Raw genomic sequence first — 14,272 nt, 5'->3', positions numbered from 1 at the left:
AGTCCACAGTATCAATTCTATGGAAAAATTCCAATGATTACTATTGGAGGTTTCGAATTTCCTCTTCCTACTGTCAAGAAGAAATATGATATTCTTATTTTTGGGGACGTGCATATCCCCGTTGAGGTAACCTAGTGCTATTCGAAAATTCACCGGTTTCATGCGATTCGGAATGAGTTTGTTAACCAGACTTGATCAACCTTGTTAGTAGATTCCTTTTGATGAGCATGAGGTGGATGAAGTTAGAAAGCACAACTCTCTATACCCTCCTTTTACTTTCTGTTATTTAGATTAAATAAAGCAAAAATAGTATTTTCTGTTTGTTTTCTGAATTATCCTTGCAATAAAAAATACCCCGAAAATAAAAGTTCTCCAAACGTCCCAAAAATGATATATGATTTTTTTGTAGAATATTTAAGAATATCTGGCACTGAGAACACACCAGGGGGACCCACCATTTGTCCACGAGGGTGCAGGGCGCGCCCACCCCCCTGGGGCACGCCCCCTGCCTTGTGGGCCCCACGTGGCCCCTCTCCACTTATTCCTGCACCCACTCACTTCGTCTTCCTCCAGAAAAAATCCCCCAATAGCTCAAACCCATGTTCTAGCTCATCTTGCTGCCGTTTTCGATCTCCTTGCTCAAAGCTCCATTCACGAAACTGCTTTGGGGGATTGTTCTTCGGTATGTGACTCCTCCAATGGTCCAATTAGTTTTTGTTCTAGTGCTTTATTTATTGCAAATTCTTGTTGCTTAGGTGACCCTGTTCTTGAGCTTGCATGTCAAATTTATATGGTCAAAAGTAGTTTTAATGCATGATATAGTCTCCAGGCACTTGTGGGAGTAGTTGCTATCAATCTTGTTGAGTTTGGTTCACTTTTATTTTGAGTCACTAAAAATTTCAGAAATTTTCAGAGGGAGAAAATGTTGAAGAGATTGTTTAGAGGCTCTTCGAGCCGAAGCTCGAAGGATAAGCAAAGTGAAGAGAATAAGAAGCCCCAATATAATCATCCTCGCACTGCGGAGGTTCGGCCGTGTGAATGGCCTTGTGATGAGTTCTTGAGAGCCGCCGGAATCTATGAGGATTTTTATTACTTGGCTGAGAATGCAGGCCTTACCGACTTCCTCCACGACCAGCTCGAACAGTATCTCCTACTCACTAATATTTTTGTGCAAAATTTTCATTTCCATGCTAGGAGATCACCACCTTCGGTGGATTTTTATTTATATGATGAGTTTAAGGAGATGTCACTCTATGATTTTTGTGCGGTTTGCAAGTTGCCTTTTGAGGGCAGCGTCGAGGAACCACATCCTAGGGATGTGGCAGAATTTATTGATATGATTGTTGTAGGGGAAACGAGAAAAGTGTCAGATGCAAGAACTACTAGCATACATTTTCCTGTTCTACGTTACTATGCAATATTTGCTAGTAGATGTCTAATTGGCCGCAGGAACAGTGGGGCCTCAGTGCTCCTGACCTCGCCATTTTGCACCATGCTTTACTCTGTGACAGAACTTTCAGTTTAGGTGCTATGGTTGCTAAACGGTTGAGTCTAAACTGTACAAAGGGCCCCATTTTTGGATGTATCTTTGCTTCGCATCTTGCTAAATATTTTGAGATACCTATTAGACATTATGAGAAAGAAGAAAAGGTGCTGCCCCCTATTTTCTTAGACTATAAAAGTATGGTAGCACATGATTTTATTTGCGATGATAAGGAGAAGAGACTCATTTATAACCTGGTATTCAGTGAAAAGACTTGTCAGATTATTACCCTGCCAGCACCTTCTTTGTTTAACATTCATTCAGGCACATACATCATCCTGCCCGATGACATTTATGCATATTGGGAGCAAACACGATCCCCAGAGCCTGAGCCTGAGCCTGAGCCTGAGCGTGAGCCATCTCCTGACCCTTATCGGCAGTCTGTTTATCAGTGGAATCCGGAGGAGATCGCCAACCAGTGGCACCCAGAGGACACTCCTCCATACACCGGAGAGAGCAGCTTTGATCCTTGGGCATAGACCAACTTAGGCCAAAAGTCTAAGCTTGGGGGAGTATGTATTTCTCACCGACATTACATTCATGTTCACACACTCATGCCAGTTGTCGATGCTCATACTTTTTCATTGTACTATCCATGCTAGTTTATTTTCTTTTCTAAGCTTCTTCTTGTGTGTTTGAGAAACCTTAAGAAAAACCAAAAAAATTAGTTGTAGCTTTTAGCTAGTTTACTTTCCATGCCTGTAGTAGTAATAATTAAAAGAAAAACCCAAAAATATTTCTCGTTCTTCTTTTGCTTGTTGGGAGCTTTCCCGTGTAAATAGTTTTATTTCTTTTCTTTTCTATGGGGGTCGAGAGGAGAAGACCATAATGAAAATGTTGAGTGGCTCTCTATGCATTATTGTTGATTTAACAAAGAGTCCATGTTACCTTGTCTTCTCCCTTGTATTGAATGCTTGCAGATTCCAGCTTAGTCCAATGCACGTGCACTATTATTATTATCCACACCGTTCGGTCGTGCAAGTTAAAGGCAATAATGACGATATATGATGGACTGATTGAGATGAGAGAAGCTGGTATGAACTCGACCTATCTTGTTTTTGTAAATATGATTAGTTCATCGTTCCTGATTCAGCCTATTATGAATGAAACATATTTGCAATGACAATTAGAGATTATAGTTGCTCATGCCATGATTAATTAGCTAGGAGTTTATAATGGTTTACCTTGCGTGCCAGCATGCTATTAAAATGGTTGTGATGTGGTATGATAGGGTGGTATCCTCCTTTGAACGATTCGAGTGGCTCGACTTGGCACATGTTCACGCATGTAGTTGAAACAAAATCAACATAGCCTCCACGATATTTATGTTCATGGTGGATTATATCCTACTCATGCTCGCACTCAATGTTTATTAATTTTAATGCATGTTCATGACTGTTGTCGCTCTCTAGCTGGTCGCTTCCCAGTCTTTTTCTAGCCTTCACTTGTACTAAGCTGAAACACTGCTTGTGCATCCACTTCCATAAACCCCAAAGTTATTCCATATGTGTCCACCATACCTTCCTATATGTGGTATCTACCTGCCGTTCCAAGTAAATTTGTATGTGCGAAACTCTAAACCTTCAAATGAAATTCTATTTTGTATGCTCGAATAGCTCATGTATCAACTAGGGCTGTCTATATCTTCCATGCTAGGTGGGTTATTCTCACGAGGAGTGGACTTCGCTCCTCACTCACAAGAAAATGGCCGGTCACCGGGATGCCCAGTCCCATGCTCAAATCAAAATAATTGCAAACAAAACTCCCCTAGGACTGTTGTTAGTTGGAGGCACCTGTTGTTTCAGGCAAGCCATGGATTGATGCTTGTTGGTGGTGGGGGAGTATAAACTTTACAATTCTGTTTGGGAACCGCCTATAATGTGTGTAGCATGGAAGATATCAAGATCTCTCACCTGTAATGTTGACAATGAAAGTATGCCGCTCAAAATATTATTTATCTCTATTTCAAAAATCGAGCTCTGGCACCTCTACAAATCCTTGCTTCCCTCTGCGAAGGGCCTATCTATTTACTTTTATGTTGAGTCATCACCCTCTTATTAAAAAGCACCAGTTGGAGAGCACCGCTGTCATTTGCATGCATTACTATTAATTTACATTGAGTATGACTATGACTGGATCTCTTTTGCCATGAATTACAATGTTTAGTCAGTCCTTGATCTTCAGAGGTGCTCTGCATTTATGTTTTGCGGTCTCAGAAAGGGATAGCGAGATACCATCTTGTTATATCATATTATGATTGTTTTGAGAAAGTGTTGTCATCCGAGATTTATTATTATTGCTCGCTAGTTGATTATGCCATTGATATGAGTAAACATGAGACCTAAGTGTTATTGTGAATATGGTTGGTTCATAATCTTTGCTGAAAACTTGAACTTTGGCTTTACATATTTACAACAACAAGCGCAAACAGAGTTTGTAAAAGTTTTTCTTTATCACTTTCAGTTTGTCAACTGAATTGCTTGAGGACAAGCAAAGGTTTAAGCTTCGGGGAGTTGATACGTCTCCATCGTATCTACTTTTCCGAACACTTTTGCCCTTGTTTTGGATTCTAACTTGCATGATTTGAATGGAACTAACCCGGACTGACGCTGTTTTCAGCAGAATTGCCATGGTGTTGTTTTTGTGCAGAAATAAAAGTTCTCGGAATGACCTGAAACTTCACGGAGAATATTTTTGGAATATATAAAAAATACTAGCGAAAGAATCAACACTAGGGGGCCCACACCCTGTCCACGTGGGTGGGGGTGCGCCCACCACCCTGGGGCGCGCCCCCTGCCTCGTGGGTCCCCTGAGGCTCCACCAACCTCAACTCAAACTCTATATATTCACATTCGGGGAGAAAAAAATCGGAGAGAAGGATTCATCGCATTTTATGATACGGAGCCGCTGCCAAGCCCTAATATCTTTCGGGAGGGCTGATCTGGAGTCCGTTCGGGGCTCCGGAGAGCGGAATCCGTCGCCGTCGTCATCATCAACCTTCCTCCATCACCAATTTCATGATGCTCACCGCCGTGCGTGAGTAATTCCATCGTAGGCTTGCTGGACGGTGATGGGTTGGATGAGATTTATCATATAATCGAGTTATTTTTGTTAGGGTTTGATCCCTAGTATCCATTATGTTCGGAGATTGATGTTGCTATGACTTTGCTATGCTTAATGCTTGTCACTAGGGCCCGAGTGCCATGATTTCAGATCTGAACCTATTATGTTTTCATGAATATATGTGAGTTCTTGATCCTATCTTGCAAGTCAATAATCACCTACTACGTGTTATGATCCGGTAACCCCGAAGTGAAAATAATCGGGACCACTCCCGGTGATGACCGTAGTTTGAGGAGTTCATGTATTCACTAAGTGTTAATGCTTTGGTCCAGTACTCTATTAAAAGGAGGCCTTAATATCCCTTAGTTTCCAATAGGACCCGCTGCCACGGGAGGGTAGAACAAAAGATGTCATGCAAGTTCTTTTCCATAAGCACGTATGACTATATTCGGAATACATGCCTACATTACATTGATGAACTGGAGCTAGTTCTGTGTCACCCTATGTTATAACTGTTGCATTAGAATCGCATCTGACATAATTATCCATCACTGATCCAATGCCTACGAGCTTTTCACATATTGGTCTTTGCTTAGTTACTTTACTGTTGCCACTACTACAATTACTACAAAACTGCTACTGTTACTTTTGCCACCGTTAACGTTACTTCCATACTACTTTGCTACTAAATACTTTGCTGCAGATATTAAGTTTTCCAGGTGTGGTTGAATCGACAACTCAACTGCTAATACTTGAGAATATTCTTTGGCTCCCCTTGTGTCGAATCAATAAATTTGGGTTGAATACTCTACCCTCGAAAACTGTTGTGATCTCCTATACTTGTGGGTTATCACACCGCGCAGCTGCTACCCCTTGTCGACAAAGTGGTGGGCAGATTGCCCACCTGGAAGGCTTGGCTCATGAACCGAGTAGGCCGGCTCGTGCTGGTTGTGACGCCCCCGATTCAATCTACACTAATCATACATGCAAATGCGTATGATCAAGATCAGGGACTCATGGGAAGATATCACAACACAACTCTAGACACTCATTAAATAATACGGGCTTTATATTACAAGCCAAGGGCCTCGAGGGCTCGAATACATAACTTCGAATACAAACGAGTCAGTGAAAGCAACATTATCTGAGTACAGACATAAGTTAAACAATATCTGCCTTGAGAAGGCTAGCACAAACATCAACAATTGAAAAGGCAAGGACTCCTGCCTAGGAGCCTCCTAACTAGTCCTGGTCGGCGGCGGCCTCCACGTAGTAGTAGGCACCCTCGGTGTATTAGTAGTCGCCATCGAAGGTGGAGCCTGGCTCCTGGGCTCCTCCATATGGTTGCGACATCCAAGAAGAATGGAGAAGGGGAAAAGAGGAAGCAAAGCAACTGTGAGTACTCATCCAAAGTACTCGCAAGCAAGGACCCACAGTACGTATGCATCGGTATCAACGAAATGGGTAGTATCTGTGGACTGAACTGCAGAATGCCAGAATAGAAGGGGAAAGCCTAGCCTATCGAAGACTAGCATCTTCAGGCATCTTGCAACATCAGAAGAGATAAGAGTAGCATATTATAATATTAGTAAGTATGTTGTAACATCGCCCAGAGATCACTTCCTCAACTCCCTGCGAGAAAGCAATCCCGGAGCCATCATTTCCATAACATGCCTCAGCATTCAGTATCCAGTTCTAGTTGTATCGATCGGGATACAACTCCGAGCGTCTGTTACCGTGGACACGGCAATTCGAATAGATAATACTTCCCTGCATGGGTGCACAAACTTACCCAACATGCTCGATCAACTCCGGTCAGACACACCATCAGGTCATGACCGCCCTCGGCTGATCAACACACCGCAGTCCTACCTAGGCTCAACAGAGAGGCCAGCACGCTGGTCTACATCCTAAGCGCTCAGGGGTCTTGGGCCCATCGCCCTTGGCACTCCTACACGTTGTGTGGATGGCCGGGATCAGTCCTGGCTACCTCCTTATATAAGGAAGGTGCTTACGCGGGCCACCCAGGCGCATGCCGCTCCATTGCTGACGTCCGAAGAGCTTTCAACTGATACATACGACGCGGAGTGCCCATACTTATTCCCGTGTGATGGTTAGTGCGAAAAGGCCAGAGGCCTACTCGGATCAAATATCCAAACCGTTAGTGTCTTGGTAGTGCGCGGTAACGAGCAGAGACTCACGATCATGTGAACCCGTCTCCCCGTCTCATGGACTTATGGCAAGGGCTAAGAATGACCGGCCGTGCCACGTAATTATCTCTCGGGTACCCTCCAGGTCAACCCGACTTCACATCACTCGCGGGTACCCCTCGGGGTCGACCCGATGTCATCATGGTTCTGTGGTAAGTCAAAGTAACCGTGTGTCCGGAACAGCAAGGGGGGGACTCGAGGAATCACCCTCAATGGATTCCCACTTGATGTAACCGTCAAGGTGGACTTGGAGGGATCACCCTCGATGGTCCACACTTGAGGGGTTGCACGACAAAGTCGTTATCGGGAGTGGTGAAGGAGGAATCACCCTCGATGACCACGATCGAATAGCTACACTACAGGGTTAACATCAGAAGTGCTGACGAGGTATCACCCTCGGCACTCGATAAATAACTCTGCAGAGGTCGTACAACTAAGGGGGGTGATGTGTGGTGTCGGGGCCTGGACGTCGATAATGTTGATCGAGTCATCGAACATAAAGCGGGGCAACTGGGACAAGGTTAGGGGTCACACATGGATCACTAACCAACCTATACTAAGTAGTTTAGGATAAACAGGTAAGGTATGAAAGCAGGTAACAAAAACAGGCTATGCATCAGAATAGGATCATACAAAAACAGTAGCAGTTCTAATGCAAGCATGGGAGGAAAAGAAATGGGCGATATCAGAATGCTCAAGGGGGGTTTGCTTGCCTGAAAGCTCCGCTGCAAAGGAAGAAGGGTCGTCGGTGACGTAGTCGACACAGGGGCATCATCGGTCTCGGGGTCTACCGGAGAGAAGAGGGGGAAGAAACAGTAAATATAGTGCAAACAGATGCATCACTAAGCATGACATGACGATATGCAGAGCTAGGGTTGACCTAACGTAGTGCTACATGTTGTAGACGGAGGAGGGAAACATCCAGATGGGTTTTCCAGTGTTTGGCGTTTTTCGGACAGAAGAAAAGAGGGGGACGGTTCCATGTTCAGCATGCTAGGGGAATGTGACAGATGAATGGACCACGTATTCGGGTTCGTTGGATTTTTCTGAGCAACTTTCATATATAAATTATTTTCATCCGACTTACGGATTATTTTCTATTGATTTTCAAAGTTTCAAAACATTTTCGGAATTGCTGGATTTAAATCAATTCGAAATTAATAACTAGATAAATTGTTTTGGGTACACAGGAGTGTACCCAGCAATGTGTGTAAGTGTATGACATGTGGGGCCCTGTTGACTGCCCAGTCAGCAGTCAACAGTCAAAGCTGACAGGGTTGACTGGTCCAAGGTGGCACGGGCACGAGCTAGAACGGCCGGAAGTGACCGGGACGAGACGTCCGACGGTGGTGATGGCTCAACCGTGACGGAAACGAGCCAAGGAGGCACGAGGAGCGAGAGGGGGGTCGAGGAGGACCGTGAGCTCACCTAGGGGGCGCATGGGGTCCCGTTGGCAGCTTAGTAGCAGCAGCCGTAAGTGGATTCGACGGGGAACTCCGGCCGAAGCGGGGCGGCGATCTCCTGCTCGAGCTACTCCTCGGAGTCAACGAAGACGAACCAGACGCAGCTCCAGGTGAGGGCCTGAACCGACGAGGTGGACGACGGCCACACGGACGGAGGAGGCCATGGCAATGATGACACGGGTGGGTGCGGGAGAGAGCGAAGCAGCGCGAGGGAAGGGGAAGTGGGGAGGCGCTAGGGTTTGTAGGGGGTCTGGCTCGGCCCTATCCGGTAGGAGAGCCGTGGGATGGCCGGCACGCGTCCATCCGCGACCATGGCGACCGGATGCGCGCCACGGTCTCATGTGAACACGAAGGAAGGAGAAGGCACGGTTGGGCTGGGTCGATTGTCCACTGTGCACATAGAGCCCAGTCCAACAGGTAAGTTTGTCCATTTTCCTTTCTCCTTTTTTGTTAATCATTTTGTCTCAGTTTTCTATTTAGTTCACATAGCAGATGAATTTTGCTTGGACTCAAAATTTGCAAATAATTACTATGCAATATTCTGGAGCGTCCCACAAAGTTTGGGGACACTTGGAATTGTATAAGTATTTGTTTATTTTGAAAAGGCTATTTTTATTTACTGTTGGACCACTTTATAATTTCCTAGGGGTTAATTGGTCAGTCAAATGATGTTGATTTCAACATGAGAAGTGATCAGGGGACTTTTTAAAATAATGCAAACATTTTAGTTTTATTGCTCGAAGAAATAATTTATTTGACTTATTTTAAATTTGAAAAAGGCTTTGAATTTTTGGACAAGTGGCAAGCTTCATAGTAATCATGATGGCATGGCCACCATTAGGGGGGATTACTGTAGCATGATTCTCGAGGTGTTACACTAGTGAAATTGGTGCTTAGCGCGATCCCGCTACACCAGCTGCTTGTGTTGGCGCCCCCAAAGAGGATCCTCCGCATGCTCGAGCGTATCCAGCGCGGGTTCGTTTGGGCCGGGCGCGCCGAGGCTAAAGGAGGCCACTGCCATGTCAACTGCCGCCGGGTCGCGCTCCCCAGGAGCCTTGGCGGATTGGGAGTGCATGACCTAGAGCGCACCGGCATGGCGCTCAGGACCCGTTGGCTCTGGTTCAGCAAAATCGACGAGCGCCATGCATGGGCTGGTCTCGGCCTCCAGTTCCCTACCGAGGAGCAGGCCTTCTTCTTCGCCAGCACCCACACGTCCAATGGGAACGGCCATAACACCAAATTTTGGGAAGACCGGTGGATCAATGGGCGCTTCGTTGGCGAGATTGCCCCCTTGCTGCATGCCTACATCCCAAAACGGCAAAGGAAGAACAGGACGATCGCTGAGGGCCTATAAGCCCACCTCTGGGCGCGCGACATCCACGGCGTCCTGGGAGTTCACGAGATCGGTCAGTACTTGTTGCTTTGGCGACTCCTCGAGGGTATTGCCCTCTCCGCCGAGCCTGACAAGCTGATTTGGAAGTGAACCGAGGCCGGCACCTACACTGCTAAATCCGCCTACCACGCATCCTTCCACGGATCAATCGCCTGCAACCACTGGAAGCTCACTTGGAAGAGTTGGGCGCCGCCGAAAGTGAAATTCTTTCTCTGGCTTGTCAGCCTTGACCGCTGCTGGACGGCTGACCGCCTCGCACGACATGGGCTTCAGCACCACACGGCGTGTCCCTTGTGCAACCAGGCCCCGGAGACGATGCAGCACCTCCTGCTAGCCTGCCCCTCCTCGCGGCAGGTTTGGCACGAGATCCTTTCCTGGATGCACATGACCTGCCGAGCGCCGGCCAATGACAGCTCCCTGCTCGACTGGTGGCTCAATGCCAGGCAAGACACCCCCCAGCTGATGCGCAAGGGGCTTGCATCCGCGACGCTTCTGACATCCTGGATGATTTGGAAACACAGAAACGACTGCATCTTCGACCGCGCGCAACCATCCGTTCACACCTTAGTGAGTAGGATCAAAGCCCACCTTAGTGAGTAGGATCAAAGCCGAAGCCAGGCTCTGGACTACTGCTGGCGCTGCTGGGCTTAGAGTTGTGCTGCCCCCACATGGGATGTGCACTAGCATCTACTTGATGTCTGAAACCACCTCCTAGGAGGATTGTAAATTACAAACTCTCTCTTTTCAATGGAATGAGACGCATGGGTCCCCTGCGTTTTCTCGAAAAACAATAGGTAACAATTTTTTCCTACAGGGTTGTAGGAGGAGAATGCTGCACCGGTCGGGACTAACAGACCAGATGATCAAGTGCAGACAACATCAGAGTAGAAAGCTATTGTCCTCCGCTGGCAGTCCTGCACTGAGAGTAGCTCGACGTCGAATACTTCAAACTGTTTCGCGCTAAAGAACGTCGATGGCCCAACCTTCAGCAAACAAAACATATATGTCAGAAACTGTGTACCATATTTGCTCTTGACAGTGATTGGTACTCTATTCTTATGCCAAGGATATCCGTATGAGGCAGCATCGCAGATGAGTAAAGATCTGAGCTGCAGCCACTATAAGCTGGTTCGGTGGGATCTATGAAATTATTTTGGTTCCTATATAACTAGGTTTTTTTCCTTGTTTCTTCGTAAACGGTCGTCTTGTTTACCATTAGCATCATCAGCACACTAATCTTAAACCCCTCGCATTTTTCCTTCTGATTTGTCATTTATATTGCCTCCATAAAATGTTTGTCCAGATGTGAGCTTCTTTAGCTAAGTTCTTCAGGCTTTATGGAACTTAGTATTATATTCTCACCGCAAACATATTTCCAAATAAGGTGCCTCCAACTATGTCTATATTTAACACAAATATTTTTTGGATGGACAGGAATATTCTTGGTACAGGAAGTATAGTTCACTTTAATTCAGGAAATCTAATCTTCTTGTCTCCAGACTACTGCCATTTCTGGGCTGATTTAACTTTGTTTCCAAACGTTTCTATCTAGTGTTTTGTACTCCTAAATATCACTGTACACTACTGGTCCCATAAGAAAAGAACCCTACTAAGAAGATCAGTGAAACAATGGTCGCACCATGCAACTAGATAGTTTGCAATCTATCTTAGAATAAGCCATCCTACCAATTTACCCTTTGCCTCTACCCAAGAAGTTGTGAGCATAAGTTTATCCACCAGTTCTACGGTTATATGATTTTAAATATTGAATATGGCAGGGCAGGGTCAGTGATGATTTCTGATTAGTGCAACAGCAAGTACATACAGAACAAGGTAAAATACACAAGAAGTCAACAAGTGAAAAATGCTGCCATGCAAGAGATGACAGTCACTTACAGGAGGACCAAGCTCAGGAGGTATAATTAGTCTTCTCTTCCCCCCTGGCTTCATGTCCCGAATCCCCTCTTCAAAACCTGCATCAAGAAAGCCTGAAATAAGTTGTGGTGTTACAACGATATGTCTCGAGAAGGCGAGAAGTTCATCAGAATAACCAGGCCGAGGATAGTTTTGCAAGCCCAGCCCCAGTTTAGAATATTATTGACATGGCTAGGCATAGTTCAATCCGGTGTTCAACATTCCAGGAGACCAAAGGAGGACATATCATGTAACTAGTGAATACTTTCCTGGAACTAATGATTTGTTGCCTAGTCGAATTTTGGCAGGCGAACCCTGGATGTAGGTGCTATCTATCCTTCGTCCTGATTCGTTGTAGCCCACATAGTGAAATATAACCTGTAATTTGGCGGATGGAAGTCAGTATCGCACAAGAAGAATAGAACAATAACATATGCTGCAAATATTTATAAACTAAATGTAGTTCCCTATATTAGTCACCAATTTACAAGAAATAAAATTAAAATTACTTATTTTGCTTTAGACTTCTACTCCTTTAGTAGTACTATATTATAAGAACAATGGAAGAACCAACTGGTCCATGCTTAACAAAAAAACATGAGAACGAGATTGACAAATTACGTGAAACGTGTTCACACACAAGAAATTAAACATGAAATAACAAACAGTTAATTCCTATCCAAAAAAAGAAAACATGAATGCCAGATCACACACATTTTTTTCATTTCGAAAAGAGATCAGACAGACATAAATATATTACTCCCGATCTAAACGCTCTTATATTTCTTTACGGAGGGAGAATAATTCAGGGAATAACCTGCTGACCATCCTTTGGGCAATCGCCTGTACCAACTTTGACGTCCTCATATATTAATCCGGAGTCCCGAGTTATGTAGTTGTCGGGTGTCACTACTTTGACCTGAAAACCTGAAATGCATTTAGTCAATATATAGCGTGATATTTAATTAGTCATCCGGGTTCCAGAATTAGAAGATAGAAACAAAAACCATATCAACAATGATACCCTGAATAACGAAACACCAACTGACTGAAGTGTAAAATGCTGATGATCCGAAACTTGCATCTGACTTGCAAATGAACAAGCGTATACGGTAGGCACAAAAAGAAGGCTACAAATAAATCCATCGATAATATTTTTTTTGGAAAAGGAAATCCATAGATATTTGTGCAAGTGAAAAATTAGCTTGCATAGTTTGGAATCAAGTAAATTGAGTTGCAGCCTATATCCAAAAGAATTTTGGTGGTGACAACCAAACCAGTTGAGGCAGGCTAGGTATATGCATGGACAAGAAACATAAATAATCCCTGATCTAAAGGCTCTTATATTTCTTTGCGGAGGGAGTACTACATACATAGATAATGGGACATGATCACCTTCTCTGATGAAGTTTGGGAAATCATCAGGTGCACGGTTGGCTTCCTGGATCTTCTTGTTCTGCTGAAGCAAGCGTCTTTCGTCATAAGGATTTATGGTCTTGGTCTTGGCGTGGGCGGAGAAGGGCAGTGAGAGCGTGGGCGTAGCCAGGAGCAGAGCAAGAGCCGCCCGCTTCCCGATCTTGAGCTTACCATTCCTGTCTCCACCCAAGACACTGGATTGTTTGCATTAACAAAACCAGGTCAAATACAACACAAGATATAACGATGAAATGTGCGTATTTTCGTTTTTTTTCTAGAGCAGAATAGCTCTAGTTTACCAAACAGGCAAGGCTAGCGACCAAAATATAACACAAAATTGATGATTTACTACCATAATAGCCTCTTCCCGTGGCGCCTAGCGGCTGCGGATGCCGTCGTGGAACTGGACCTGGAGGGAGCAACCAGTCCTGCAAGAAAAGAAGCGCGAGAGAAATGAGCAAATGAAGAGCTCGTTCATGGAGATGGAGTGGAGGGGAGGGGAGGCCTCACGGCTGCAAGAGGATAGGGTGGAGCGGGAGGAGGACACCAGCTCCATCTCCTTCTCCTCCAATCCCGCGCTCACTCGCAGTGCCAGCTGAATGAAGAAGCACAAGGAAGGAAGGAAGGAAGGGGATAATTGAGCCAAAGAAGAGGTGCGCTTCTGTACAGCGCACACACACCCAAAACGTATAAGGGACGGTCATTTCACACGTCGTATTAAAATACCCGCCCGCCGTACGCGCGCCCACGTCGCCGTACGGCCCTGTACGTACGCCCGCCCGTCCGCGCCCACGCCCGGTGTACGCCCGTGTGGTTCGAGTGAAAAAAAACCCAACCGGGCGAACCCTATCTTCCTGTCGCCGCCGCCGCCGCCTCTCGCTCCGCCGCCGCCACCGCCATCTCCGGCAGTACCTGGCCGACGAGAAAATAAAGACGCCGTCAGCACCTAGTAATACTGACGCGTTGTGCGCGACTGGACGCCGACAACCGCCTAGGTCCGGGAGACGCCGCCGTTGTCAGCTCGCCGTGCTGTTCGCCCTTGAGCCTCCAGCGAATCTCAGCGCCATGTCTGACGAAGGCAACGAGGTACGCGAGCAGTTGGCATAGTGATTTAAAAACGGATTTTAGTTACGAGGATGTTAGGTGATGTTTGAATGGATCTTGATTATATATAAACGTGTATAGATGGAGGCAGAAATCGGATATGACGGTGATGACGGTGGTAGCGAGGACGGATCATTGTCATTGGATGAAGACGAACATGACGGGG

At 45.7% G+C, this 14,272-nt stretch overlaps 1 protein-coding gene across 1 annotated transcript; it reads right to left on the bottom strand.

The window, feature by feature from the left end:
- Nucleotides 1-10,395: 10,395 nt before the first annotated feature.
- On the bottom strand, nt 10,396-13,683 carry LOC123052711 (peptidyl-prolyl cis-trans isomerase FKBP20-2, chloroplastic). The gene is made up of 7 exons (XM_044476032.1): nt 13,513-13,683; nt 13,355-13,430; nt 12,982-13,196; nt 12,404-12,513; nt 11,856-11,964; nt 11,569-11,645; nt 10,396-10,655 (listed from the first exon to the last, which is right to left on the bottom strand). The coding sequence occupies exons 1-7, from the start codon at nt 13,556-13,558 to the stop codon at nt 10,536-10,538; spliced, it is 753 nt and encodes a 250-aa protein (XP_044331967.1). The 5' UTR covers nt 13,559-13,683; the 3' UTR covers nt 10,396-10,535.
- Between the last annotated feature and the right edge of the window lie 589 nt (nt 13,684-14,272).

This window comes from Triticum aestivum, chromosome 2D, assembly GCF_018294505.1.
Source record: "Triticum aestivum cultivar Chinese Spring chromosome 2D, IWGSC CS RefSeq v2.1, whole genome shotgun sequence".
In the NCBI taxonomy this organism is placed as follows: domain Eukaryota; kingdom Viridiplantae; phylum Streptophyta; class Magnoliopsida; order Poales; family Poaceae; genus Triticum; species Triticum aestivum.
This window is presented reverse-complemented; position numbering and strand designations above follow the sequence as displayed.